General features: G+C 38.5%; 1 protein-coding gene across 5 annotated transcripts in view; it reads right to left on the bottom strand.

Moving 5' to 3' along the window:
- Positions 1 to 8,491: 8,491 nt before the first annotated feature.
- JPH1 (junctophilin 1) overlaps positions 8,492 to 26,622 on the bottom strand; it is an 82,018-nt gene continuing 63,887 nt past the window's right edge. The window contains exons 4-6 of one of the 5 annotated variants that reach the window (XM_065830383.2): positions 19,331 to 19,983; positions 11,041 to 11,136; positions 8,492 to 10,934 (exon numbers count right to left, since the gene is read on the bottom strand). In XM_065830383.2, coding sequence (XP_065686455.1) covers positions 11,056 to 11,136; positions 19,331 to 19,983 — 734 coding nt within the window. In that variant the 3' untranslated portion in view covers positions 8,492 to 10,934; positions 11,041 to 11,055. Of the gene's footprint in view, positions 10,935 to 11,040; positions 11,137 to 19,330; positions 19,984 to 20,710; positions 20,951 to 26,622 lie in introns of those variants that run through there. The other 4 variants (XM_065830381.2, XM_065830384.2, XM_065830385.2 and 1 more) reach the window with 4 other exon arrangements.

Below are 26,622 nucleotides of genomic sequence, written 5' to 3'. Positions count from 1 at the left end.
TTATTTCGTGCCAAATGTTGTTCTCAAGCACCTGGCAAGCACAATTCATTCATTTTCCAAATGTCAGTGGCCAGCCAGCTCCTCAGGACATTCCCTCCCAACACAGGGACACTCGATAGGCACAATCAGGCAGCTTTTGGCCGCCAGCCTTGTTCCCAAGCCACGTGCACAGACTGTAAGGACGGAAGCGCCTCTTGTTTCTGTTTTTGTCTTGCAAGAGGCAACTTTTTCTGCTATTCTTCCTGTTTTTTTTACTCCACCATCAGTATTTCATGGTATTTCAGTGGGGCTTTGACAGATGACTATTTGAAATACCGAAAATACTCCATAGGTGCCCAGACGCAACAACTGGTTTCTGCTGTAGTATGCAAAATATTCACGGCATGCTGTAAGCACCTAGTTGTCCAGGCCCGGAGCAGCTGTGAGAGCTGAGCACGTATGCAGATCTGCCGTACGTGCCATTATTCATGGCTGCCCTCTCCAGGATACACTGCTCCAGGCCCAGTGTAGGTGGGCTGAGCATCAGTGTCAGAAGGCTTCTACCCACCGGTCACTGAGCCCAGGGAGCTGCTCCACCATCTCCTGCTTTCCAGCTGGACAGCACATCACAAGTCCTCTATACTAAAGTTTGTACCTACAGTCAGCTGAAAGCTGTAATGTCACAGAATCACAGAATGTTTGGGGTTGGAAGGGACGTCTAGAGATTATCTAGTCCAACCCACCTGCTAAAGCAGGTTTGCCTACAGCAGGTTGCACAGGAATGTGTCCAGGTGGTTTTTAAATAGCTCCAGAGAAGGAGACTCCACAACTTCTCTGGGCAGCCTGTTCCAGTGCTCTGGCACTCTCAAAGTAGTTTCTCCTCACACTCAGATGGAACCTTCTATGTTTCAGTCTGTGCCCGTTGCCACTGTGATTAGGCACCACTGAAAATGGTCTGATCCCATCCTCTTGACACCCTCCCTTAAGGTATTTTTAAGCATAAATAATCTCCTCTCCTCTCTCCTCTCTCCTCTCTCCTCTCTCCTCTCTCCTCTCTCCTCTCTCCTCTCTCCTCTCTCCTCTCTCCTCTCTCCTCTCTCCTCTCTCCTCTCTCCTCTCTCCTCTCTCCTCTTCCTCTCCTCTCCTCTCCTCTCCTCTCCTCTCCTCTCCTCTCCTCTCCTCTCCTCTCCTCTCCTCTCCTCTCCTCTCCTCTCCTCTCCTCTCCTCCTCATGTGAAGAATGTGAGGTGGGTGAGCACAGGGTTTTGAAACGTTAGACAGTTATCTAGTAGTCATAAGATGAATTGAAAATATTTTTCCTTTTTTTTTTTTTTTTCTTTATAAGACAGCATCTTACATACCTCAACACTTTGAAGTCCGTACCTCTGGCACCTGAAGCCATCCTTGTAATTTAAACAACTATTAAAAACACTCTGACGTTTAAAATAAAAAAAAAAAGTTTGTAAAAGTGGTTAGAAGCATTAATGATAGACTTTATAGGGGCTCTATGCATCTGGTGTTTTTACCTATCTGGCAGCAAGGCGCTATACAAGTGCTGTCTCCTGGGTAAAGGATGAAGCTCACTTGCCTACGTTGACCCTCTGAATTGTCTTTGCTGCCTTCAGGCTGCTTGACTGAGAGAAATGGCCAGTTACCAGCAGGAAGCAGTAAAATGGCTGTTTCTTTCTGTCTGCAAAGAAGGACACTGGACAACAGTGTGTGTGTGTGTGCGTGTGCAAAAAAACCCCAACAAACAAACCCCAATACCCTCTCCACTGCTTTCCATGAAGTGGTGCTTGGATGAAGCCCTAAATCCTCAAAGGTGTGCAGGTGTCTGCACAGACTTTGGGGACCTGGTATAAACAGATTAGTGCTCAGGTAAATCAGAAGAGATTGAGTGAATTCTGGTTTCTTGGAAGGAGTCCTTGGCTAAAAGTTGTCCTTGATCCTGCATTTGCTCACCTCCAGGGAAAAGCTCATCTTTCCTCTCAGCATGGTCACACAGGATCCAGGCTGGAAGGTGCATGCTGAAGAGGGAATGCTGCTGATACTTTGGAGAAGTGACTTTTTTTGGAAGGAGGGCTGTATATATGGTCATGCCTTTTACTAGACACATTTTGTGGCCAGTCCCTCTGTTCATGTTCACATTTGCACCAGCACGTAGTATGGAGTAGTGCTCTGGATGCAGTTACAAACCCATGCAATAGATGACAGCTTTGTCAAGGATGAGGGGACGGCTGATGACCAGCAGGTATGGCCACTGATGCCAATGGAGCATTCTGGTTTACTCCCTGGCTGAGTCATCTCCCCCTGAGGAAGCTGCATGAAAACGACGCTTAACAAGGGCGAGAAAGACTGTAGAGATAAAAGAGAGTGAAGAATCTGTTAGCAATATTTCTGTAGCAAGCAGATGACTGAATGTATTTCCAAATGTTACGTAATTTCTTGTGTGACTCACACCACAACAGTCTATAGAGCATATGCAACATTTGGTACAGCAGTGAATCTGTGTAAATACCAACATTTCTGTAGTCTTAGGAGATGCTCACAGAGAAGTAAACCTGCAAATTTACATTAATGTTCTTTCAAATGGGGAGCTTGTACGATTATATGGTGGTTTAATATTTTTTCTTGTTTTATCATATCTTTATTACTATAACAGCAGGAAGACACCATTGTATAAGGTATTTTTCTTAGGGCAGTTTTACACAGAGAGTCAATAAAATGTACTGCTACTGTGTTGGCATTATTGACTTCTTCCAGTGGAACTCAAGCCAGCCTGCTGTAACAGCAAGCTGTTGTTTTCTGCAGGCTTTGGACACAGATGTTTTCCCAATCATTTAATAAAAGGAGGCTTCCCAATAACCTGAATTATTCCCACAATTTAAAGATTGTATGAAAGTCCATTGAATATTTACAGCTGAGAAAATTAAAGAAATGGACATTTGTGCTGTTGTTGAAGACCTGACGTTTCCTTGGTGCTGCTTCTTGTTGGGCTTGTAAGCCATCTTATCTGTGCTTCAGTGCGGTGTCCTTGCAGGACTGCCTGAAGCTTCCCAGCCCACTTCTTCCTTGTGTTCCTTACTGCATCACACACTTTCTTCAGTTCAGCATTTGTGGGTTTTGGCCAGTCATCCCGTCTGCTCATGTGTGCCTTCAGGCAAAATCCTCATGTTCTTCTTGCCTCTCTACTGCTCATGTTTTCTTCCTACCATCTGTCTTGTCCTAAGATCCTCCTACCTTACTTTTGCAGCACACCCTCCTTAAAGTTTCTTTTCCCTCTGTGTAATCTAAGTGTTCTGGTAAGGAACGGCTCATTCCCCAGTCCCCAGCTCCTTCCCCTCACCCCTCTGCCTAATGCCCAGATTCCATAATAATTAGCACAGAACCACAGAAAACAGGCCGTAAGGGACACACTGCAATCTTTCAATCTGTAATCTTCTCCAGAGCACAACTATGAAATCCTATTGTTTCCGTAGTAATCTAATTCAGACATTATTCTAACTATTATAAAATTTTTCTTCATGCCTAACTTGGATCTCAGTTTTCATGCAATTTAAATCCATCTGGTTCTGTCGTAATCCCTGTGGGCACAGAAAGCAGCTTTCTAGAGCAGCTGTTTGTGCACGGAGGACAGTTACTTCTCAGGCTTCTACCCTATTCATATTCTTAATTAGCAGACTTCAGCTTCTTCTGTGTCCGGTATCGTCCATTTTCTTTGCATTTTTTCTCTTCATAAACAGTATTTTTCTCTCTATTTAACACATTTAGTCGCCCCACGGCTTCTCCTTTCCCCTCACTTTCTTCCCTTTCATCTCACCTTCAACATGTCTATACCTCCTTGTTCCTAAATATTCGTTTCCCATCCTTCTGACAAAGCCTGTTCTGCTGTACATCACGGGTGCATGTGGAGGCTTGTTACAATCTATGCCAGGAATGTGTTGCCTTGGTATGGCAGGAATGCATGGAAGCCATCCGCTGGGATGTAAATGCCTTTCAATTACCTTCTCTTTGCAGAATGTCTTTTTTAGTCCCAGCCCCTGTGAAATGCTGCTCGTGCTCTTCTGCCTTCGCCGTTTCCATGGTAGCCGATCCCATCCTTTCCCGTGACTTTCTCATCTGTGGCCTAGACAAAATCTAGAACTGTCACAATTAAAATGGAAGGCAGTTTACAATATTTTTGAAGACTGAGTGTTATTAGATGATAAAAGTACTTTGCAGCTAAAAATGGGTAAGTAATTAAGCACCATTATCTTAAATGATGATACTTTCAGAGGTATTCTGTGGAACATGTCCTGAATATAGTAAAATTGCAATGTCAAATACAGCTAATGACACTGTTCCAGAAGTACAGAATGTAATGGTTTAATTAATCCAGTTACTGCAGCCTGATTTTAACTAACTTTTTTCCCCTCTTTCCTTAAAAGCACTCCCAGTTCAAGCATTTCAGCTATGTGCCCTTGGAATCAGACCTGGATTCTGACGAAATCCCACAATTAGAGCCTGTAGCTCCAATGCCTGATCAAAAATCCGGATCGCAATACTTTCAAGTGTTGGCATATTTGTAGGCCAGACTCAACATTTTCATAATCTTAAGTTTTCAGTGTAATAACTGATTTCCTCCCACTTCCCCCCTTCTCGTCCCCACAAATGTCTTTGAATAGTAATTGAGATGTTCAGGAGTTGAAAAAAGTTTAAACTTAGGTCATTAAGTATAGACTAAGAACTTCAAATATAGGCAGCCATTCTCAAAAATCTCCATCAAGATCTGTCCTTTGTGGTCTAATATGGTGTCTCTGCCAAGCTGCTATTCAGTGAACCACAATTTGGAAATTCAAGGAAGACATGTCTCCTCTCCCAAATTCATGTATTGATCTCAAAGGACTTCAGGTATTGTCATGGATTACTATCCAACTATTACTGTGAAAGTCAACACCCAGAATCCAATGCTTTGACTCCGTTCTGTATTTTCTCCCAGTTTGGATAAATCAGCATTAAAAAAAAAAAAAAGTAGAGCTCAAAACTTCTAGCTTAAAGCCTATAATTCACTTCTTTGTCATTTATTGCTTTTGCCTTAACTGACATTAAAGCCACTTATGAAAGTAAAACCTAGTTCTTGTCGAAATAGATGTGCCTCAATTTCCACAGAGTTGTCTGATTAATCAGTGTAAGACATGGAGGAAGACATAGGAAAGCTCAGGCATGTGAGCAAAACCAAATTCCCAACACAGGATGTATTTATTCCACCTAACAAACTGCATGTTTGTCTAGCAAGTCCAGAAATCATCATACCACACCACACACCATCACAGTCCTCAACAGGACCCTCTGGCCTTTTGAGCTGAGAATCAGATTCAGCTGTATGACCAGTCTTTTTCACAGTCTTACCGTGGACATTTGTAGTGGAGTTCACAATCTGGTTGATACTGGATCTTTTCCTCAATGATGACAGCATTACATGGGTTTTCATGGATTACAAAGAGCCATTAGAAATCTCTGTGTATAGAGTTTTTGGTGATTTTCTTTTCTCTTCAGTTCTCACTTACTACATTTAAATCAATGTCCTGATATTGCAGATGGTGAGTAGTGATTTGAGATTAGAATATAGTTGCATAAAGCAACAACATTGTGCAGCAAACAGCATGAAATGAAAATTGTGACGTGACACATGCAATTCGCTGTAGGACAAACTGCAGGAGAGATGGTTTCCACTGCCGTAGTGAGTTGAAGGTGCTGCTTAAACAAGTGTGGCCAGCAGATAAAGCGGGAGTTACCAGAGTAAGTGGCTGAAGTGTGGACCCAAATGGCTGTGTGTGGTGAAAAGGAATTTGCCAGAGTTAGGGCATGGGTGGACAGTGAAGGATAGAAGAGAATTTCAAAAATAGTGGAAGCACAGAAAAAAATACAACCCAAACCATTTCAAGGGGATAAGGAAAATCCTGTTCTTTTCCACCAGTGAAAAAATAATCAAAACCTTTCTCTTGGAGAAATGGCACTCAGGATACTGCTGGTTTGCACCTAAAAACTCCTAGATAACCAGACCCAAGTGAGAGTGAACATCAGCTGAAACAAACACATATGGACATGACGAAGTTTAGATTATTGACTCAAAAAATAGCTGTCTCTTCCTAGCAAGGAAAAAGTAAGAAACAAGAGAGATGTTAACAAATTCTGTTACCAGCTTCATTTTGGCTATTGGTTTTATGAGGCTGATGAATTTGTTCAGCTTTTACAGTGACAGTCACAACATAAACTGTTCAGATAGATAAAGTTTTTACTTTTTCCTCCTAGTCTGAAAGCCGTTGACATTACAGACAGTTTTTCTTAAACATGGTGTGTTATGGAAATTATATTTACCTCCTACAATGGTAGGAGGTGTAATGTCTCCTATTTTGCAGTTTCAGAGTCCAGTAGGAAAAAAAATTGAGATGGATACTGTAGATGGCTCAGCTACGGCATGTTGCTGTACACAGCTTCTTGTTCTGACTTAACATAATTTATATTTTTTCCTGTTTTTGTAAATATTAAATCAGAGAATGAGAAGACTACTTCATTTGAAAGGTTTATTTAATTTCCCTGTTCTTCATTGGCTTTGTTTACTGAATTACATTTCCATAGGAGAGTGGTACGGAGAACCGTCTCCCCTGACTAAACGGTTCAAATGAGCTATGAGTAAAACCATTTAGATATCATTCACAACCCTGTTTTATTAATAACACACAAGTTATTTAGTTACCAACTAAGAACGTTACTGTAGCTTGATATGTAGTGAATTTCTGCAGGCTTTTATAGTTGCATCCAGGTTATTATCAGAATCTTTTAATATTGTGTAACCGTATATTAATAGAGCTTTTAATAGACACATACTGTGGCATTAAAAGTTACGTAAATAACTATTTCAATAATTTAAATCAAATGCCCGTAAAATGACGTTCACTCCTTTTAAAGTCAGCACTCAGTTATATTAAGGATTTTTTTAACCTATGTCTATATCTGAAAGGCAGGTTGTTGTACTTAATGAAATTTCTGCTTTCAAATTGAATCTCTCCTTTTGCAACACGAACAGAAAGATTCCACATTCTCTTTGTTCCTTACTGCTTTTCTGATGAGAAGGTAAAGTTAGGACTATATATATATATATATATAAAAGCATATAAATATATATAAGTAAAGGAAGTACCAAATACACTAAAAAGCAATAACACATATTTTTTTCTTCAGCTTTTGGCACCTTGACATCATTCATTTGCTTTTTTCCTGTGTATACTATATATACTGTTTAATCAGATAAATGGAGTTGTCCAAGAAACCAGACCTCAAATTCAGAGGTGGGAGCTCCCTGCCTACTGGCATCTGTGGGCAAACACACAACTGCCAGGAGAAACTACTTTGCTCAGGAAAAAATTGTCTTGTGGGGTAAAATTTGCTGTGCTAGAGTAAATCTAGAGCATTACGTTTCATTGCATGTTGTATTTCTATGTATATACTGATTTTTGAAAACTACGAACACTGATGGGCAGGGAAAGGTGTCTTGTTACTCAGCCGATTCTGACAACTTTTTCCCTTCTATTTCTGGGCAAATGCTTTGCTTGTTGCTGTTAAGATATATATATGCCTTTTAGCACATTCATAGAACTTAAGAAATATTTCATGTCAACTTTACTTTTATTATTGAACATGTTATACAACATGGATCACAAAATGTCAGAGAAGAGCTGTCTTACTGCACTTGACTTCAAAATTTTCTGGCATTATAGTTATTTCTGTTTATTTTTTCTTGAGAATGTATTTCTGTCTACTTGAAGAGCCAAAAAAATTCTTTATGGAGTGGGTTATTGCGTAGAAAATACAAATTCTTAAAGTTAAGTTTCATGCTGGGAGAATTATTTTAAAGAATAAGACAGCAACAATTATTTCCTAAAAACTCTTTGCATTAAATAGGAACTACAAAGAACACCTGGTCTCTTTTTCCATTAAACATTAGGATTTCAGTAGAGTTGGCCAGTAATCTGAACTGGAAGCACAGAAAATGGAATTCTCAGATGATTTACTAGTTCAGCAAATGCGGCGGCTTGAAGACAGTTGTAATGAATTTCCTCTGTGTAGGATATTGGCTCACAAACGTCCTGTTAATTTTGAACCTATGAAGACTGTGAGAAGGAGGGAAGTCTAAAAAAGTTGTTGATTTAATTATAAGAACTGTTAATGGACCAGACACTCCCTGATTAAAACAAGATTGATTAAACCATCCCTGTAGTGAGAGTATAATTTATGATACTAAATTTAGAAAGATACAAAAATCCTGTTTCAGAAGATAAAAGAAGACACGTAAGGATTTTTTTTTTAACTTTAAATTGTTTCCCCAAATTGTTTTGTTGAAAACAGTAACACACAATGATTTCAAAGCGGGCAAGACTTTGCTTTGCTCCTCATTGATTGAATTTGTTAGAAAAACTGTTTTCAGAGAGTGAATGAAGTAACCCGTAAACAGGAAAAACTAGTCTGAAACTCTGTTAATAACCAACTTATTTTTATTAGAGCAAATACAGTTGTGAAAACTGTACATTGTACATTTTGGGTCAAGAACTATAAATAGAGAAACTCAGAGATAAAGAGTTCATTCTTTGACAGCAAGAAACTTTAAATAGACAAAATGACATTATTAAGTACATTGGCAGGCTTCATTGTGCTGTCCAAAATGTAGTGTACAGTATAACAACCAATTATAAATAGCCTTTCATGTAAAATACAGCTGTGCACATTTTAGAAAAATACCAACAATTTGTTTGAGCTTTGTTTTAAAAAAGCTTATAAATCATACATATTTATAAATGGTACTAACATGCTTACTTAAATTTATAAACATTTTCATAAGCTTTGTTACCCATTATTTCCAGAGCATAAAGTATTTTAAATAAACATTTAATAGGAATATGTCAGTTACAAAATTACCTCTCCACGTAAGGAGATGGGGTGATTTCACTGTTGGATGGAACATTTTGTCCATTATGTCAAGGCTTACACAGTAACTTTTAAAATTTTGCTCTTACTTAAAAATTACTTTCCTAAATTTAAAACACAATTTATTTTTGTTAAAAATAAATATACAAGTTTTATTTTCATTTGCTCTCTTTCTGCTTTCTTCTTTATCCACACTGGTCAAAACACAGGATTCTCAACATACTTCTGTAAAAAACACCATGGTGTTACTGCCCTGCTTGGAGCTGCTTCGCCGCACAACGTTCAGTCCATACCTACGTTACTTTAATATGCTGCATCAAAAGATAGCTAATGTACTTGGTAAGAATGTCGCCCATTAAACCATGCAAACACTTAGAAAGTTTACAAACAGGTTCAAAACCTAAATTGTATGAAAGATTTTCTAATAGAGATAAAATAAACCATAATACAAGCCCTTTGCTTTTTGCAGCTTTAAATTAAAATGTTTACTTTCCAAATGATCACACCACATATTTTCAGTAAAATAAGCATGCTTTTGATTAATATAGGGTACAATAATTACAGTATAGTGGCACATAAAAAGAAACATGATCACATCATTTCAACAAAGGGCTGTGAAACTACTTAAGACAAACTTTCAAAATGAAAAGTTTTGAGGCTTTTTTAATGCTGAGGTAAAATTATAAATGGACTTTAAAGACACTGAAGGCATCGAATTGATAAAGAATCACTTAACATTTCTAAATGCTCTACCTGAATGTATTCAACACAAATCTAATATTTTAAAATTACGATAATTTATTATGAGCATTAGTTGAACTGTTATTGGCACTAATGTGCACTTGGCCAGGATTTTATTTTAACCACTGGCAAAATACCTCAGTGTCAAAACATTATAACTCAAATCACCAATTACCACAGCACCAGAGTTCGAAAAAAAAAAAAGAAAAAAAAAAAAAAGAGAAAACTCAACATGCAAACCCTGTATCTTATCTCCCTTGGCTTATTCTGATAGCCTACCTCCTGTTTCGAATGTGCTGATATCATCTGAAGATTCTTGTTCTTTTATTATGACAAATTTTGCTTGCTATCGGCATAAGCATTTGAGCACTTTTAGGAAGATATCAACATCTTTAAATGTTGCAGTCATGGTATATTACTTACTAAACCTTCAATTGCAACAGCTCTTCAGGTTTAGGGAAATGAATTTAAGAATTGTATCTTTGGATTAGAGAAAGAGATTTCATTTTCCGCTTCTGCTGCGAGGCAGAACCAGGTAGCCTTCTCCAGGTTGGACTAGACAGTATGTCATGGCTATACATCAAACTTCATAAACAACGAATGAACAGAGTCATGCACAGGCAAATGAAATTTGATCTCCTTGAACACTGCAGGAGATGTTAAAAGCAGCGGGTAATGGAATAAGACTGGTGACTGATGCTGCTAACTATTTCTTCTAATGAGATAGGAGTGAACGCTGGAATCACTTCCACAGCAACAGAATCCTCTGACCACATTCCTCTGGCAGTCGTTTTCCCATCTCTCCACTAAAAACATCAGACGGTAAAATAGTAAGGCAGCTGTTAGCTTCCATCAACAAAAAGTGCAGCTCCGTACATTTCCAGTTTAGTCACACTCTGCTGGAACAGATGGAGAAGCCAACGCACTTCACTGGTGGGGCTGCTTCAGCAGATTATTTTGTTTGTTTTCCAACATGGCTGCTCGCTTCAGCTTTCAGAAGACCCCAAAGCCACGAGCCATCGGCAGAGAAACTGATCTCGGCCCCTGGCTGAATTTTCCAAGTTTCATCTCTCTTGCGTCCCATCCCAATTCCAAGCCTCCTTCCCTGTGTCTGAGTCTGACAGGTGCCATTTAAAAGGCTGATGACACAACTGTAGAGAACTGTGGGCTAACACCACTAGTTGTCATGACTTCACTGAAGGGTCAAAACAGTTACATTATTAAATAACTATGTTGAATCACATTCAGGCATAGCTAAAATTAAAGTGAGGAACATTAAAAGGATGCAAAGAAATTAAAACTTTATCATTTGAGGTGGGGTGGATATGGTGATTTTATATGAAAACAAGACCTTTCTTACCTTTCCTAATTCCAATCAAGTTAGAAAATGGACAAAAAGAATGGCTAAACCAATATTCAACAGCATAACCAGGGCGATCATGACTGAGTTAGGGCCCTGAAAATAAAATAAAGATATCAGAATTAATGCAACCTTCCACATAGTGCACAGCAATGGACATGACTTGACTTTATAATTTCTACCTATTTTGACCTTGCTGTGAAAGATTACCTAAATATTAAAGATACAGACTCTGCTGCTGAAACACGGCCACTACCTGTCGCATTCAGGTAGGCTAAATATCATCTGCCTGAAAATGAGCTGGATAAATACAGGAGAGAGTATATTATTACACTGTTCTTAATCACACTGAGATTAAACCATCTGACAAATATGACTGCATAAACAAATGAAAACAAATCCATCAACACAAACTCAATATCAGCTTAAAATAAAGCAAAACAAAGAATTTGAACTACTTTAGGAAAGCCAGAGTGCTGCTCTTCATCCCTACAGAAGGTTCCTACTCTCATTTCAACACATTTGAAAACAGACATGACAATGTGTTTTATGAAAAGAATACCCTTTTTTTTGGATAAAAAGTTCCTTATCATTGCACTAACATACCTAGTAATGTTTCCATTATGGATTAAAAACCAACTTTATATCTGCAAAATTAAACTTGCTTCGATTTACTCTGACACTTATCTTAGAGACCCGTGTACTGAAGAACTGAAAAGTCAAAATATTCTTTCCCTTCCTAGTTAGAGCTAAACTTGGTTAGAAAACTGAATCATTACATAATCTTAGTCTTTCTGCAAAGCCAGAGAACAAAGATTCCAATTGTTTTCAGCAATTCTGGATATTTTTTTTAAACATAGGTGCTTTCTAATGAGCAACTTGAAATTACGTCCTGAACAGACGGAAATTCTCAATTTTTCTCTTCTCCTTGTAGAATATTTGGTTTACTACAACATCTTTTCACAAAGATTTGCATACGCTTCAAATATAAGGTTACACGTTTACTGTCAGTAGAAACAGAGAAACCCTTCAATCAGACAATACTTCCCTAAATCACAAAAAACCCCACCAAAAATTCGCTGCAGAAAACTATCTTCCAAGCTCCATAAGGGTCACTGGCTTGCATAATAAGGTATATATTCCATTAGAAATGACATAATTTTTTTCACTTTCCACATGAGGCACGCCTTGCAGAAGTTAATTACGCTTCATGACAATGCTAACATTAGCTGTACAATTTCTAGAATGCTAAGGTGTAAGAACTTGCTATTATTAATCTGCAGCAGTGTACCTGGGAAGCTATTGAATAGCACTTGTGTCATTATTATATCACATGCTCTCATCCTGAAACAATTTCATTAAACACTTTCTACCAGAACACTCCTTTACACAGTAGTTAAGATGGCAGGCCAGATGTGAACTGCTACCTTCTCGAGTAAGTCACAAAATATGTTATGTCAAGTACCCCTTGAATCTCTGGGGAGTCTAAACCCAGTCAGCACCTCGATCATAAGGGCCATAAAGTTCCCTTTGCACCTATTCAGAGGTACCTTGTTCACAGACTGAGGAATTAGGCGTTCAAGTTCAAACCAGGATTGCGACTATCAGGATGCTAGGTTACATGTTACCATAGCGGTAATGGTATCAGTAGCCACCTTTGCATTTTACTTAATGGCAGAATGTCTAAAATATTCACTAGCAAATAGAAGACTAGGTTTAGGTTCACCTTAGTGAAAGGGATTTTGAATAACAAGTTCCCACTTACCAGTGGTATGTTTTAACCACCGTGTCACAGAACAGAAGTCGAACCATGTTCCTTCCTTCTTACTGGAAATGAGCCACTATGTGCCAAAGAATATGAGACACTTGGTGACAGAGAACAGGCACAAAAGGAAAGTATGACTTCGGATATGGTTACATTTCTGACCAGAGAACTGTAAACAACCTTGCTGTAGGGGTATGTAACTCAAGGTTAATGTTTTGTTTCTCTTTCTGGCGTGGACAAAACTGTGCTAGCTTGGGTTCTGTGCTTTTCTACTGCCAAGGAAATCCAAGCTCCCATCAGGATTCCCAGCAAATGCATTTGGCAGTTGTGAGATTTCTGCATGAAAGCCATATTGGAAGACTTGGAGCAATAAAACAGGTTTATTTGAAACAACAGCTACTTTGAGAATATTTCGGTTTTGCTGTCTTGGAAAGTCAGTCTTAACACCCTTAGAGTCAATCTTCCATTTGATGACTTATTTTGCAAAAAAAATCCCTTGAATCTCATGACAAACAAGAATAGTACCTACATCCTAATGTTACATAGCTCTCTACAGAAAGTGCAATTACGCTATTAATTTCCACTAAGATTTGGATTCGGCATCTTTCTCTCTGGTGCTGAGGCACTGGAACAGTTTGCCCAGCGAAGTTGTGGATGCCCCATCCCTGGAAGTGTTCAAAGTCAGGTTGAGCAACCTGATCTTGTGGAAGGTGTCCCTGCCCATGGCAGGGGGGATGGATTAGATGATATTAAATGTCCCTTCCCACCCAAACCATTCTATGGTTCTATGAGTCTAATTGGGACTCCCAGTGTGAGCAAAATCAGGTCAATAGTTCCTTTATAGTTTGGGATCCCACCACAAGATTTTACAGTTACGCTGCACTGGGAATTGCAAAGAACTATGGAGGAGTTCATTGCCTAATATCATTTGGGATTTGGCTGTCTAATACTTCGATATTTGAAAATAAGATCCTAGGAAATCAAGTTGATTAACTACTATTGAAGAAAAATTTGGACTTATGAGGACTTCACAGGAGCCATGAACTCATTAACTACCTGAAATATATTCTGAAACAGCATCCTGATAGTTGCAGGACAGCTTTTGGTTGAATGGCAAGTTGGGACTGCAGCTCAAACAGCAACTTGGTATCATCAGCCAGAGTCTTAAAGAATTAGGCTTGGTGGAGGGGAGGGAATTCTCTACTGACATGTTGGTCAGTCAGATTAGGTATAACAATGTCACCACAATATTAGAGAAATTAGGCTAAAAACCCTAAGGGCTTTGGTCTGAATCAAGAGATCTCGTCTACAAAGACAGAAAAAAGCGACACCTTAAGAACTGGGTTGCTGATTTTATATGAAGATCAAAGAAAAAAGTTATTTGTTTATGATAATAAGCCTGTGTTTTATACAACAAAATAAATACCATTTCCTTTGGCCTGCTATGTGCATTTTGTTTCCTCTTCTGATAACTGCAACTTTCAGCCCAAAGCAGAATTTCCTGATACACTAAAAAATGATCAAACAATATTTGTGGAGCACATGGTTATTATGCAATAAACTACTACCAGTTTTGTAGGCACCTATGAAATGCTTATTTAATGCTTTAAGACGAATACCATAAATAAGACTTTAGTGTCCTGCAAGGGCTTAAAATAGCAAAAGCCAAAATTAGTCTGAACAGTTCAAGAGTGATTAGAACAGGTGCACTAAAGAAGCTGAAGTAGAAAAACTCCAGTCCTGCTTGAAAACTGCCCTTTCAGCTTCTAGTAAGTCAGACACTTATGTAGTTAAAAATATAACTATATGATTAGTTTTCATTTGGGGAGAGAAGAAAGTTATTTTCCGAAAGGGTAGTGCCAGGAAGTATCAAGACTAGTCTTGTAGTCCCATTGCATTAGGAATGTCTATTAAATATAGCAAAAAGTTCTTGCTCAGTGTTTTTTTTAAGATCAGGCAAAATAGTGATCTATTTTTTCTAACATGATGGTGGTTATATCCCTTACTAAGTGGATATTACGGGAACAAAGGGATGAGAGTAAAACACACTGGGTAACATTCACCAAAATGCAATCATTTCAGATACACGCTAAAAACAGGTGAAACACTCTGTGTGGCTTAAAAATCCTTACCAAGAAAACAAAAAAAATGATGATACAGTAGAACATCTGTGCCTGGGCTTGTACCTAACCTAGGGAAACACACGTCAAGCAAATCAAATGTGTATTCATGAACTAGAGTGTAATGGTACTTTTTGCATTTCAATTCTACTTTTTACCTAAATCCAAGACAATCTCAAATTAGCTCACATTCAAGGTGGGCTTGGAGCGCGCAAGCTGATACTGCAGCTGGAGGCTGCTAAAGAGCAATTAGAAACAACAGTACTGGTTTGTGGTCAAGCGTCTCTGTGCACACTTCACACTGTGATAAGCACAGGATAATTTGAAGGTGCCGAATGCTCAGTGAAAAAAGCAGGACTGACCTCTCACTAGAGTAAATGTCTGCAAACAGGCAGCTATTTTAGAGCAGCTGATGAACAGTGACTTTGCCATAGTTTTATGCATGCTTTTACCTTGATAAAACTATGACAGAGACCTATGGTTCTGAAATTATTCTAAACTTTGATTTTTGAAAATCAGAAAATATGTATGCATGGAAACACATTCATATACTTGATGTGCAGTGTGCTCATATTTTTCAAGTATAATGCCAGAAACAGGGTAACCTAGAGAAACAATACTGTTCCTGTAACTAACTTATTGAAGAGATGATAATCAGCGATATTCTTAAAGATGTAACAGATTCAAAGCAAATATGAAATAGTAATTTTATTATTAAAACAGCTACTGCAGACTTCTCTGTAAATAAGGTTGTTTAAAGCTCTTAATCCAAATTAAAGTTTATGTTTCATTCAGATGTGGGAAGTGGCTTTGATTTAGATACAGGAAAGGAAGAACTGAAAAATCTTACATCCTCTGTGTTCTTAATGCTTTCTCACTGAAAACCTGGAAAAAGCATAGCACAGATTTATACAGCACTTTCGGATAAAGTAATGAAAAGTGCTCCATAAATGTTATAGACTCATTTTGTATCCCAAAGCTTGTTTCCTCATTATCTTTTAATGAGAGTGAGAGTTTCTTTTCTCTTTATATTTCTTAACAAATATATTTTTAAGCTTTTATGGAGGATCTAAAGCAGACTTACTTTGAAACCACAACAAAATAATTTGTCAGGATGACAACTGCAATTACTGATTTAAAAAAAAACAACAAACAGAACAAACCACAACCCATTGCAGCCCTAGAATTCTGAAGTCTCTCAACATTCGTAAGTGTTCAGGATAAAGAGGAGTACACTAATCTGACTTCTCAGTAACTGCGCACTTTTAGGTTAGTCACTGTGTAATGCCAGCACACTGGTCCAGAAATACTACAAAACCAACTACTGTTTTTCTGAAGCTGACAGGTGATACTGAAAATTAAAAAGAAAGGCTTCCAGGCAGCATTAACAGTCATTCTGTACTATGTCTTTCCTTCAGTTTGCTAGGCCAGTAGGCTACTCCTTTCTGCTTTAATTGCCTTAGGATTTTTACTCATTTCAACATTTTAAGGAAGTGAGCACATCAGAAATTTATAAGGTCAAATACAGAGACACATATGGAAGACATCTTTGTAAAAAATACATACATCTACATATATCTTAAACCACCATTATATTAAAAATGGGTTCCTAAACTCTGCTCTCCTTCTTTCCTGAAATGCTGATAATAAGAACGATGCAATCAGTGTGCTCCAAATGAAGCAGAGGGACAGTCCCCAGTTGATCTGTAATATCAATAAACAAAGAGTAGCTAATGTACAATATCTCGTCACTCTTCCATCTTTACTGGTAACAGGCTATAGGTTCACAATCCTTATACTGATTATTCTAGAAGGTCAATAAACTGCTGTTTAGTTGCCCTACTTAATTTCTTAAAATGAAGACTCCCTCAGCTCCAAAACATTATTTGATTTGGATAGAATGTAGGAAAAATAAGGAGTATTTCTAGCCACTTATTTTCACTAGAGCTGAACAAAAAAAAATTCAATTCAGGCTAAAATTCTGTGCAAGCTCACTCAACATTTACAAGCCTGACAGCTTGGTGTTACCCTACATAGGAGTCATATCTGTGAGATTTGAAAGGTTAAAGGGCTGATATCAGCTGTAATACAGCTTTGCAGATTACAAAACACTACGAACATCTACTTTGATCCGCACAAAATAGAATATAAGCTTTCTGCTGAACTAGAGGATATCATCTGGGCAAAATACTCATTATCAAACTATTCAGTGATGGCTCCAAAAACTCAGCACCTGAAAACTGACGTAACATTTAATTAATATCATCAAAAGCAACTTCAAACAAGACTTTCATCGAAATATGTCCAGCTGTTTGATCTTCTTACATATTTGTGTGTTAGCCTGGGAAAATATTTTATAAAGTGTACTTACGGAAAGTGATTCGATGTGTCGGATTTTTTTGCCTTGAATCTTTCATTGTAAGACATGCTTTAATCATTTCTGCAGCTCTTCATGGGACTTTCCCTTAAGGTTTTTTTCATTTTAAATCCCTGATTTAGGGACTCTGTGTTTTATTCCAGAAGTGGTTGCACCAGTGCCAAAACCAGATAAAACAGACTCCCATGTACTCTTGCTTAATCTTTCCTGTTGATAAATCTAAGGATTATATTAACATCTCTGAACAACAGCAGCAGACTGTGAGCTCATGCTCAGTTGTCTCTCTTGTTCCTGATCCATCAACCTTTTCCAGTTCTGATCCTGCGTGGCCAGGCTCTGTAAACTGTCTCTCAATATATGAACTTACATTTTGCTATGCTGCACGAGGATAATTATACTTGCATCTTTCTTAGCAGGTGATTTGCATCAGCTTTTATCAGTGATCCATCATCTTCATTATTTATCAGTTCCCTGATCTGTGTGCCTTCTGTAAACTTTATGGGTAATGATTTATGGGTCCTCTCCCACGTGATTAATAAGAATGTTCATAAACTACAGCAGTAGAATTAAGCCAAGAATGATCTCACCAGAATAATACCAAATTAGTAATGTTTTCCAAATTATTTTTTGAGAAACAACAGTCAGCTTTTAAAAGAATATTTTAATGTGACATCTAGCCTTTACTCTGGCTTCCTTGTCAGAATAAATAACTATGTAAAAGCAAACCAAGTGACCTTCTTGATTGAGAATATGATTGCTCTGTCACACCTCAAGATGTTAAGCTTGTTTGACAACATCTTCTACAATGCATGTTGGTTGAAAATTCTTACACCTCTTTATTTTTAAATTCTTTATTAATGAAGTCTGGTGTCAGTTATTCAACTGTTTTGCCTGAGATCAGTGCTAGGCTATCTGGATCTCATTAAATAGGTTATTCTGTTTATCCCACAGTGGTTTTTTTTTTTGGTTTTGTATTTTTGTGTGTGTGGGTTTTGTGTGTTTTTTCTGATTTTTTTTTTTGTTTGCTTTTTCTTTTTTTCCCCCCCTTTTTTTTTCTGTTGTTCCTACTAGGGTACCAAAAATGTTTCACAGAAACAATGCTTATAAAAAACCCAAAAGAAATAGCATGGCAATTATTTAGAGCTCTTCATTCACTAAAGGTTAACTTTAGGATCTACAGCTAACATCTTCCTGAGTTTCTCTTGGCCCAGAAATAATTTTATCATAATCAGAGATTCTGAATTCCATAACCTGGCCTTTTCTTCTAACGTGGAATAGAAATGCTATTAGTCATCTCTCCTTTTCTGCATAACTATTGATAGTTCTATTATTTCTAGATAATAATGAGATTCAGATTCACAGTGATCTGAATGTATAGTTTTAAAACTCCTCCATTTCCTGATAAAGAAGAAATTCAGCTTTTCATGTTGCTGTGAAATGCAAACCTTGTTAGAAGTTTGCATTTTAAAACAGTCTATATTTTGATGCAAAATTCCCTGGTTCTAGAGCCTACAATCGAGACAGAGAAGACAATGAAAATGGAGATGGTCTGGACTGGGTCAGACCACAGGCCAGCATCCTGTCTCCAACAGTTGTCAAAAGTAGATGTTTGGGAAAGAGAAGAACTCCCAGTACTGCCCAATTATCCACGGAAGTACCAGGAACACTGTTTTGTGTGTGGGGGAAAAGATACATGTGTATCTGCAAATACGTATTTATACGCACACAAAACACATATATACATACTCATTGTAACACACTTCTGTATTTATGGATGGAATAGGGCTTCATGTTTCAAAATTCTGTCAGTATCTGGTTATCAAGTACCCCTTCCTAGTTTTCGAAAAGGATAATACAAAAGACTGAAGTATTTGTTCCTCACTCCAGTCTGGTGTAGTGGGTTCTAGCTAGCAGACTGTATCCGGAAGAAGATTTGACAGAAGTGAGCTTTGCCTGTTCTTAGGTTGCAAAGCTCAGCACTAGGAGCATAACGGCAGTGAAAGTGAAAAGGTTTCTTGCAGTACTCACCGAGCTGTTTCCTACTTCTTTTTCCACTCCTGAATGTGACTCGTTATTAGCTGGGTTCTTTGGTGCAGTAAATTCCGCTTTCTTAATTTTTGTGTCAGGTTTGTTTTCTTTGGCATCTGGCTTACCCCCAGATCTAGCAGGACTTGGCTTCTGTGAGGGTGGTATCTGTGCAAGTGTTGATGGTGATGGGTTGACATATTCATCTTCTTCCCTGAGCTCCTGTGGAAGCACTGGTGGATTCACTTTTACATAATAACCATGGTAGTGATCATGCAGCTCCCCATTCTCTCTGCTGATGGGATTGTGATGGGCCGAAAACTTTTTCACAGCTACATCCTCCTTCATTGGTGCTTTTGAAAACAAAGGCTTGTTGATTGTGGGTGTTATATTCTCAGTAGCGGAAAGCTTTTTTTCTTGATTGAGTTTTGCCCCAGAAGTATAGGTTTGCCTTTTCAGTTGTTTTGAAGGAGAAGACTCAGAAGAAAGAGGAGGACTATGCCTTGGACTTGTCTCTGGGGTCCTAGGGGGTGTAGTACCTTTTCGATAAAAGTGAGGTGACTCTTTTGGGGTAGGTGGTTTTTCCTGAACTTTTTCTTCAGATTTTTCTTTCACCTCCATTCCTTCTTGAAATTTTTGTTTGATATAATCAGGGCCTGAAAAATAGTGTAATAGAAATATTATAATTAAAACAAAACCAAGACTTCACAGTAAAACTATTGCATTGGGATGTCTGACCAGAGTGCCTTGCTATAATGCTGGTAGGGATAGGTGTTACCAAAAATTCACTGACATCCATAACGATTTACTCTAAATCACTCAGTGGTTGAAGATACTGTATTTTTTGGTAATTGTTGGGACTACTTGCTGATTTGTTTAAGTCACTTTACAAAGTCAGCTTTGTAAAGGGTCATAGGACATAGAATGTCTCTGAGTGAAATCTGAGGGACTAAAGACTGGCTTACCTTACATATTTATCATTCTTTCTTTTTCTAAGAGGCATGTTTTGCTTAATTACCCTAATCTATTTAACTTATATTCTCATGACCATAGTATGTGTTTATCATAGAGGTATATAACAGTCAGAATGAGACATCTCTTCTGCCCTTCTAACCCATGGGAAATAGGGCCTGAATAATGTTTTTTTCCCTTTGTGCGCATGTTAGCTTGTCTTGTACAAATATATACGTGCCTTGAAGTCTCAAACGCTCACTTTGTCTTGCCACATGAAAACACAGGTTAACCAATTTAGGTGGTAACACACTTCAGCTTAGAAGTCAGGAAGATAAATCCCTAGGGAAACACACAACAGCCAGCAAGAAAAATACCCTTCTCCCAAATCCCAGATAAACACACGTGACCACATTAACCACTAGGACTCACTTATCAAGGTGAATTTCTATGCAGCTGTTTTATATAAAGACAAGCTGGCTGAGATGCTTTGCTCCAGGTTTTGGTTGTCTGATTTAACAGTTAATGCTGACTTGAGCAAACACTCTATTGAAGAAATGAAATTGCTGCAAACCCGTCTGTATTGTGGGCAGAGTTTTCTATTTTTCTTTCTGGAGGCCACATCCCAGATTCCAGGATCAGGTCCCGTAAGAAGTCAGAAGCTGGGGAGCTCTGTTAACAAAAAACTACAATGATCTTTCTGTATGTTCAGCAATGGCTTCTGCCAAATAAATTGCAACTGTTTCTCCACTTCTATCTTTGCTAGAACTGCTACTTTCCTTTGATTTTTTCTTTCTTCTGTGAGGCTTATCTGTGTTTTATGTCATAGAGAAATTCTGTGCACAAAGAAGGTCTGCAAACATTTTTCTGCTTTTGAGTTTATAGGAGGCTCTAGCTGTGTTAAGCAGATACAGTCTTTTTACAGATGCCAGAAGAATATGCATCACTACACAGTGCTGAGATGAGAGGAAGGAAGGAAGAACAGCATGAAGTTTTTGGAAGTTACTGAGTCATCTGGTAAGTAAGCATTGCTGAGGAGAATTACTTGGCATGAAATCTCCTTTGAGCAGTAGAATGACAATGTTTTTGGCATCTCTGAAAACCAGAGGTGGAAACAGGGAGTTGTTGAGAAAGAAGGCTGGACGTAGACAAGTCAGGATTTGTTCTCAATGACGTTTGAGGAGGAAGCTTTGAGAAGTTAAGCATGCACAGAGGGAGAAGACTAGAGACTTTGTTCTTATGACTTTTTGTAATCTTCCTGGTAAAAGGGAAAGTTAGCACAACGCAAACTGAAAGTTCCCATCTATAAAGTTACAGTTACAATCACCGTTCATGAAATCATCTGTCATGTAGGGGATTTCCTTCCATCTTTGCTGAGATGCATAAGGTAATGCTGAGGTTTTTAAAATGCATAAGCTTTGGTCTTCTTCTCTTTTCACATGGAATATAATTAAAAACACAAAGGGAAAAGGATAGCTAAAGGAGCTCTGCCTAATGCTTAAGCCCAAGCCACAGAGCTATCAAATTGCAATGATTATTTATTATGGACACATCTACATTCACATTAGCTTGCTCCTTATGACTGCTGTGGTGAGAGCATCCCAACTGGAATACCATCTCTTCAGCCTTACAATGGTGTTCAAATGGCACCTGTTGTGCTTGTGACCTATCTAGAAAATGCACGTCCTGTGACAACTTTTCACTGCCCACCACACATAAGGATATGACTTTTCCTAATACCTGACAGCACTTAATGGACTGCAGACACTTCCATAAGGAACACATCTGTGCCTCAGAAATGTCATCCCTGTCCACTGTCTCCTTTGATCAATGAAAAGCCTCCCAAGGCCGACCAGAGGGATTCTCACTCTTCCCAAGACCTCCAAACTGTGTTGGAATTTCTGAGACGAGAAGGGAGTCAGGTCTTGGCTGCCCATGTCTCCACAAGAGATTGGTACAGTTAAGACCAAAAAAACTTTAACCAAAACAAAACCGCCATCTTTAACTGAAGACCTCCAAAGACGTTAACTGTCTACAGGCTAACAATTTTGCATTTTTACTGGGTATTTGGCAATGTTTCATGACAGGTGACACTGAGCCCCACCAGAGAAGGCTGTAGCCATCTGCATCCAAGTCTGAGGGTGTCTGACCAGCCACTCAACAATTGGCTTAACATAACACAGCAGCCCTCCCTCCCACCTCTCAGTACATCACATATGGCTATTAGAGATACATCCCTTGCCTCCAGCCTTGCCAGGCAAATCTTTCCAACACTCAAATTCTTGGCTCTGTACTGAAGTTAGCTTTGGAGATTGTCCAAGAACGTTTTTTTATGTCTGTTCACTGTATTCAGTACAATCAGCTTATGCACCTGTCTGAACCACTGGCTCCAAGCAGCAAGAACACAGTTGTCAGGACTTACCTTGCCCCCTTCATTAAAGGCATTATTTTACACTACAGACATAGGCAATGGAGTCCTTTTTCTTCAGACACTTCAGCCAAGTGCACTCTACAGCCTGAGTTTAAAGGAATCAGGGCCAAGGGAATTTGGAAAGGGCGTCACTAACATCTGGTCCTACAAGATTTCTCAGCTGCCTAATCTTAATGAAGAAAAGAATAGGCTGTGAGGGTGGGAAGAAGGTACGGTGGGATTATCTGTCTAGGAAATAAAGATGGAATTCTGTTCATCGGTTTGCAGTTCAAACAATCAGTGGATATATTCCTAAACATGATATGTCTGAGCGTCTAAGGAGAACCTGGTCTGCAGAACCGATAAGTGTTTTCTAACCAAAGATAAGCTTTCTTGGCGGATGAACCTGGGTGTTTCCTTATGGTGACATGCTGGCCATGCTACTGCCTGTTCAAAATTGATGCACCTGTGCTGGCTGAAGGTCATAATGGGGTGGTTTTGGCTCCCACAGCCGTTTTGATGCCAGTGGCTGGATGGCGCCATTGAAGCGTGAGTTAGCCAGTATTTGGGGGGAGTAGCCTCTGAAAGTCCAAGGACTGAGTGGATGTGTGGGATGTACACATGAAAAGTCTCATATCGCCTGCTGTCTGCTTGAACAGCATTTCATTGATGGCTGTGGGTTGGGCAACGCTTTGGTTTGCTTGCAGACACACTCATAGTTTTTCTAAATCTACAATTTCTTGTGGAGTTCTTGTGTAATGTGTCCTTCCTCCTGGAAGGGCTCCAATAAGCGATATGATAGCATGTCCAGCCCTGTAAATGAAAAAAGAAGAGTGCCCTGGTTCTGCCACAGCATTTTTAGAGCGGTGACAGCCACATGTTTCCCCTATGGCCTAGTGAGGTGCATGTATTGGCACCATGGGGCTGTCTCAGGATTGTGGCTCAAGCAGTGTCAGAAAATGCCATCTTGCAGGACAGCGTAAAAGCAGCCAGTGTTTCTCAAGAAGGCTAATAAGAGACTTAGTGCCTTATCAACTTGGGATGAAATCTGAAGCTTGAGAGGGATTGCAGAATGCACCTAGGGTAGTGAGGAAAAAGGTTTGGATATGTATTTATATATACAAGATTCAGGTCATACTCCGGCCTATTCCATCTAACCACTTTCACTGATTTAAGCCTCTTTGCAAAAGAGAAAAAAACAGGATATGGGAAAGAGGTGGAGCTGAAAGAGGATAAGTTCAGGAGGTCCTTACAGTTGAACTAGTGATCCTTCAAGGAGCAATTCTGAATTCCATAGTCAGTATGCATAACTGAGAAACCTGCCATAAATCTCATTTCCACAATTTAATGAGCTTTTGCCTCATATTAGTAAAAAGCATTTTTATATTCTCAAAATCCTTAAGTTAATACATCTCGTAACTGGTAAAAAGGACTTCTAGTAATGTATCAATGAAACAAAATAAATCCTGATGTTTTGTGGCAGGACTGCAGGACAACGCATTTTCAAGTAATCCAAGAACACTTCTGTAGTTTTCTAATACTATAGATTAGTTAGAAATTTAGAGAATTAAATGAACTAAAATAATGTTGAATTAAAAATAGTACTGTGTAAACTGAAATACAGTATATTCTAGAACATTTTAGTTCTATGTAGCACTGTTTTATTTAAGAGTTAATCCACTGTATCCCAATCATTTGCAACTTCCCATGTACTCCTGTATGACCTTGGTCACATTAAAATGTCTTGGTCCACATATAATAAACTAAACATGCATGACACTCAGGTTTAAAAGCTTTTCTCTGACCCAAAATTATTTAAGACAGGGAATTCTGTTGATATCAACAACCAGTTTCCACAGGAAACATCTTCAAAGTGTCAGATGTGTTCCTAATTATAGGGAATGCTGTGGTAAACTCCACTAGGACTCCACTAGAAAATCCACCCTCCAGGAGCAGCAAAAAAGTTCTGGGAGAGGAGGTTTCTCTGAGCTAACCCTGAGACACGAGGCAATGCAGATGACAGCTTCTCAATGTAATATGACAGAGGATGCCTAGTCCTGCCACCATTGACTCTATGTGACTGAAGTAGGTTCCTATAGGACCCTATAGGTAAGCACAACCTATAGGACTCTAGCAGCCTTGTCACCTGGATGTTTCCAGCCCCTGTGGTACTCTCAGTTGTAAACTGGTTGGCTGCTGCACAAGAGGTGAAGATCCTCCTTCCCCTCCAGTTTGTGAAGGCCCAGCCACAACCTTTAAATCAGTCAAAAGTGATTTGGATGGAAGGCACTGTAATTATACCAATGAGACCATGCTTAATTAGGTCATCATAACTTGCAAAACTATATTTAAAACCTAGAGGTTGATGTGTTCTTTACTGCAGAGGTTGGTTTTGTTCTTCAGACATGTCCTCTCTGTTTTTCAGAGGAAAATTAAAACCATGGCAAAACCACCTATTTAATATATTGAAATAGCATTTAGGTTCTTAATCTATGCAATTTTTCCATTAAGATATAATAATAATAGTAATAATAATGAGACGGATTCTTCTTAAGAAAAAGTCCCCAACTTTAGCAATAATTTTATGAACATCTTATAATTTTTTCATGATAATTCTTCTATTCTTTTGTCCCCACAGCCTTATCATTCTTACATTTCAGGAAAAGCAAGCATTTAATATTACAATTTTATTAGTCTTTTGAAAGAAAAAAAGATTGCAATGACAGTAATGCAGGCTCTAGAATATAATATTTACAGAATATAACATTTAAAGTACTGCTGATGCTGAAATAATGTTATTAAATGTCAAGGTATATTAGAAGCGATTATTAGGTAAGCATGTGTTTATTTCTGCTTTTTAAACTAGAGTAGACATTATGTGACGTAACCTAACTATATTTAGTGCTACATAAGGAGTTAACAAATATACAGTGCTATATAAAGAGTAACCCAGGTAACAAATTACATTATAATTTTGTGATTACAGGAAAATCTATGTTTCACTTATAGATATATTCCACCCATGAGGCAGACACTTCACTCCCTAATTTTGTTTACACATATGCATTGTGAGTTGAAAGACTCAGTCTTTACTGCCAGGTTTACCCATTGTCTGGGGAGTAATGAGGACACAATCAAAGCTATCTGCTCAATCAGGACACTGCAGTCTAAATGCAAACCTTGCAAGACTGGAAGCCTCTTTTTACTAAAATACTAAACATTTCTATAAAAAAGAGAGAATTACTATTCTGAACAGTTGACAATCTAGAAATAAAGTAAAAAAGACAGCAAAAAGATTATACCAGTAGCCTGCTTCACAGATGTGGGAGTTAAACTGAAGGGAAAACATGACCCAAAACAAATGCTTCTTCTGAATAATCTCTCTGAATTCATTGGTCAGTTGTCAATAAAGCACTGTCATGCTCAAAGCTTTGCTAAGGCTTTGGTAAAGTGATAGCCTCAAGTTGCACAGGAAGCCTTTGTCAAATCTAGGAACGGAGTGCAAGTCTTCTGAGTAATCGAAAGCCAACACAGCACTTTGGCCGTAAGTTTGTCACGTATCTTCTTCAAGGTCATCTTCCTGGAGAAGCTGAGAACTGTCCGAATCAGAATTCAAAGATCCAGAGAAGGAAATAGTATATGACAAGGACGTTTCTTACTGCGCGTTATATCCTAGTACAAATCCAGGACACCATGCTGCTGAAGCAAAAGTCTTTTGTGTTTAAATGCCCTGTACTAAAAAAGGGAAATATATAGTTTGGTGTTGGTACTAGAGGTTGCTATTCACTGTTTGAGAAATTAGCCGGTGAAAACCATCTGTTGTTTTTCTTCTCACGTGATCAACGGTTTTCTGAAGTATCACTGTTGGCAACAATATCTATGCTCTCATAATAAGATTTATTTGCTACTCTGATGATCATTAATACAACTTGGA

The sequence above is a fragment of the Patagioenas fasciata genome, chromosome 2 (assembly GCF_037038585.1).
Source record: "Patagioenas fasciata isolate bPatFas1 chromosome 2, bPatFas1.hap1, whole genome shotgun sequence".
Classification (NCBI taxonomy): domain Eukaryota; kingdom Metazoa; phylum Chordata; class Aves; order Columbiformes; family Columbidae; genus Patagioenas; species Patagioenas fasciata.
Note: the sequence above shows the minus strand (reverse complement) of the source record. Positions and strands in the feature narration are given on the sequence as shown.